Source organism: Teleopsis dalmanni, chromosome 1, assembly GCF_002237135.1.
Source record: "Teleopsis dalmanni isolate 2A chromosome 1, ASM223713v2, whole genome shotgun sequence".
NCBI lineage: Eukaryota > Metazoa > Arthropoda > Insecta > Diptera > Diopsidae > Teleopsis > Teleopsis dalmanni.
In genome coordinates, this window is record NC_051846.1 from 160691824 (window position 1) to 160694944 (window position 3121).

At 26.9% G+C, this 3121-nt stretch overlaps 1 protein-coding gene across 1 annotated transcript; it reads left to right on the forward strand.

Annotated features, from left to right (window-relative positions):
- Window positions 1–819: 819 nt before the first annotated feature.
- Window positions 820–2885, forward strand: LOC119669685. The gene is made up of 4 exons (XM_038079683.1): window positions 820–917; window positions 976–2285; window positions 2445–2658; window positions 2714–2885. The coding sequence occupies exons 1-4, from the start codon at window positions 879–881 to the stop codon at window positions 2867–2869; spliced, it is 1719 nt and encodes a 572-aa protein (XP_037935611.1). The 5' UTR covers window positions 820–878; the 3' UTR covers window positions 2870–2885.
- The last annotated feature ends 236 nt before the right edge of the window (window positions 2886–3121 follow it).

Genomic DNA, 3121 nt, shown 5'->3' on the forward strand with positions numbered 1-3121 from the left:
TAAGAAAACAACATTAAGTCTGGTTGAAAGAAATTGGCATCACTTTTAAAATGTATCAAATGCTTCTTTTTGTCATGTTTTTTGTTGCACTAAAAATTAATTAATATAAATAAAAGAAAACAAAAAGAACATTAGTTGGGCATTAGTAAGCGCATTTACCTTGTACATATATTTAAATTAATTAATTAATTTATGTATTTGCAACATATTTCCCGTAGAAAGTTCATTTCGTTTAATTTATAAAAATGGCATTACCAGTACTACAATACCTTAATGAGTAATTATTTTTATTGAACAATTTTAAAAAACGTATTAATGATAATTAATACTCCTATCTACCAAACGTTACAATACAGCAAGAAGAATTTTTTCATACATATTTATTAACTATTTTATTATAGGTATTCGTTGACCTTTACGTACAAAATTATAGTTATTTTTTTTTGAAACAGATATTGAAATAGTTGTATCGATTTATTTATTTTATTTTTTATAATTTTATTTTATTCACAAACCAGTTGCATTTGACACTATAATATTTATGTTTGACACAAACCGATTTGGAATGTTTGTTTAGTTTCTTATACGCTATTAATGCAAAAGTCAAACACAACCTTTATTTTTAACTGTTATGTTAAGATTGAACTCCAACAAATTATAATAAATGTTATTTATTATAATTACATTATAATAACATTACATTAGTTATTATATCACGTTTATTTTGATATATACGTAAACATAATATGAAATAAATATTCAGTGTTGTAAAATGCTCATAATCTACGAACAGTTTCGAGTAATTCTTTTCAGTGTATTACAAGTTCTAAACTGAGTTGCCGCTAAAAAGGAGCGGATTGTAAACAAATAATATTAAAATGGAAATACAGAAAACGCAAATTGTGGAAGTTATATCGGTAATAAATGGATAGAAGTTATTTGCTCTAAATATTTTAAATAATTATTTAATTGCAGTATAAAAATAAATTAGCTTTATTTTGCATTGATATAGTGCCACGTTTAACCAAATATTTTTGTGGTCAAAATGCTCTACATAGTACACGGTGGTTGCATTTGGAAGATTGGGCTACTTTGGATGAATGTCTTCAAAATATAATAGATAAGTACTTAGAATCAAAAAAAAGTACTCAGCTTCATGAAAAGTTTTTACTTAATACTACTATAGAAGTTGAGATTAAGAAGCCTGAAATTACTACTGAAACATTGTGTAAATTGTTTAATGATAAGAAAATAAACAAAACAGATATATTTATTACATTACACTGTACTGTTAAACATATAGATGATCTTGCTATTAAAAGACTGGAAGTCCACGAGGATCATGAATATCAGCCACAAATTGTTAATAAAAGCAACGACTCGAACTCAAAAAATACACTCAATTATGTACCATACATTCCCTCATCTTTAGACAGCACTTGTACTGCACTAAAAAATGTCGGAACTGATGTAATTGAGGAGGAATATACGCCAAAACCAATACAAAGCATAAATACTGAGGATACAAACTTGGGTTTAAATGCAATACCCAGCTATAATCCAGCACGCATCTGTACGACAACAGACGTTGAACAAAAATTAAATAGCAAAACAAAAGAAGATGATGAGGAAATTGCTGAGTCCACGTCGGAATCTAAGTATGAAGAACTTAAAACTAAGAAATTAAAACTGAAACGAAGAAGAGATGAACGCAAAATACGTAGCTCAAGCAATTCGGAATTTAAACATGGTGACCTTGGTATAAATAAGAATTTAAGAAAATCAAGTCGAGAGAAAAAAGCTGTACCGACATATATTGAAGGTGATTATACAGAAGACAGCATTGTAAAAGAATGTTTACCGCAAAGCAAAACACATTTAAAAAAAGAACTTAATTTTAAAAGCAATAGTTCCGATAGACGTACGAAAACCTCTTCAAGTCGATTGCTTCAATCAAGTCACAATAAAGAAAAGAGTAAACTGCAAGCAGACCTTTTTGGCTCTGATGATAATGATGATGAGCAAGCAAATATATGCATGGAAGGTATTAAAAGTAAAAAAAGAAAATATAAGCAGTTAGGCTCTGATAATAATAAACCGAAAAGAGTGAATTACGAACAGCAAACCTGTGAGAGCTCTAGTTCGAAAAATTCTAAAAATTTATTAGATTCTAACATCCAACAGCACCAACAGCAAGAGAGTGTAAGGCTTCCCACTAAAGATACATACGACTATAAAGAGATCCTAAAAGAATTGGTTCGACCTCCAAAACAAGTTGAGACATTGTAATCTATTGCTATTATTATTATTATTATTATTGGGTTATTAGTATAATACATAAACTTTATAGAAATATATATATAATGGTTTCTGTATGATATATATAACCTTAAAATTTTTTAATAATTAATAAAAAAATATACTAAAGTTATTTAATGTTTTAGAAATTTAAAAGATATGACTTTAGATGATATTCAAAACACTTTGTTGGAATATAAGCCGATGCTTGATATAATCTTTGAGAAATTAAAAAACAAAAGTTTTGTAAGAAGCTTTAATGGTATAAGCCATTCCACAGTTATATACCTCATGGAAGATAAAATACAAGGAAAGCTGATGGAGATTCTTGCTAATATGTATGATAAAGACCATAATTCGGTGCGAACAATTTGATTTTATGACTTAAAAATGATTTTAAATTTCAAAATTTTAGCATGCGACTGTATTTTTAAATGGTTTGTTACCAGAATGGATTTTGTTAATATTTATGAAAAAATTTCAACTCTCACGAGATGCAGCTGTTTCACATGTTGAAGCCCAGGATGACTATAATTCTTATATTAATATGAAATCTGATGAATCCTTTTAAAATGTTCTGTTACAACTGCGAGTAATATAATTTATTTATATAAAAAATTAATTCTTTCTTATTATTTAAATTTGTGTTTTAATTTTTAACAAATATATTTATTTAATTCATCTATTTGATGTATCAATATTATTTTGTTAGTTGTTAACATTGTTTGTTAAAGAGTTTGTGAAAATTTTATATTAAACATAAGAAAATTTATTTTCCTCTATTTTGAGAATAAGTGTACTTTTTATATCAAACCATAAATTT

Bases quoted from the DNA above. Each gene is read 5' to 3' on its own strand.
- LOC119669685 (XM_038079683.1), top strand. From the start codon at position 879: ATGGAAATACAGAAAACGCAAATTGTGGAAGTTATATCG. The intron at 918-975 runs GTAATAAATGGA...ATTTAATTGCAG, and splicing joins AAATTGTGGAAGTTATATCG to TATAAAAATAAATTAGCTTT. The intron at 2,286-2,444 runs GTAATCTATTGC...TTAATGTTTTAG, and splicing joins CCAAAACAAGTTGAGACATT to AAATTTAAAAGATATGACTT.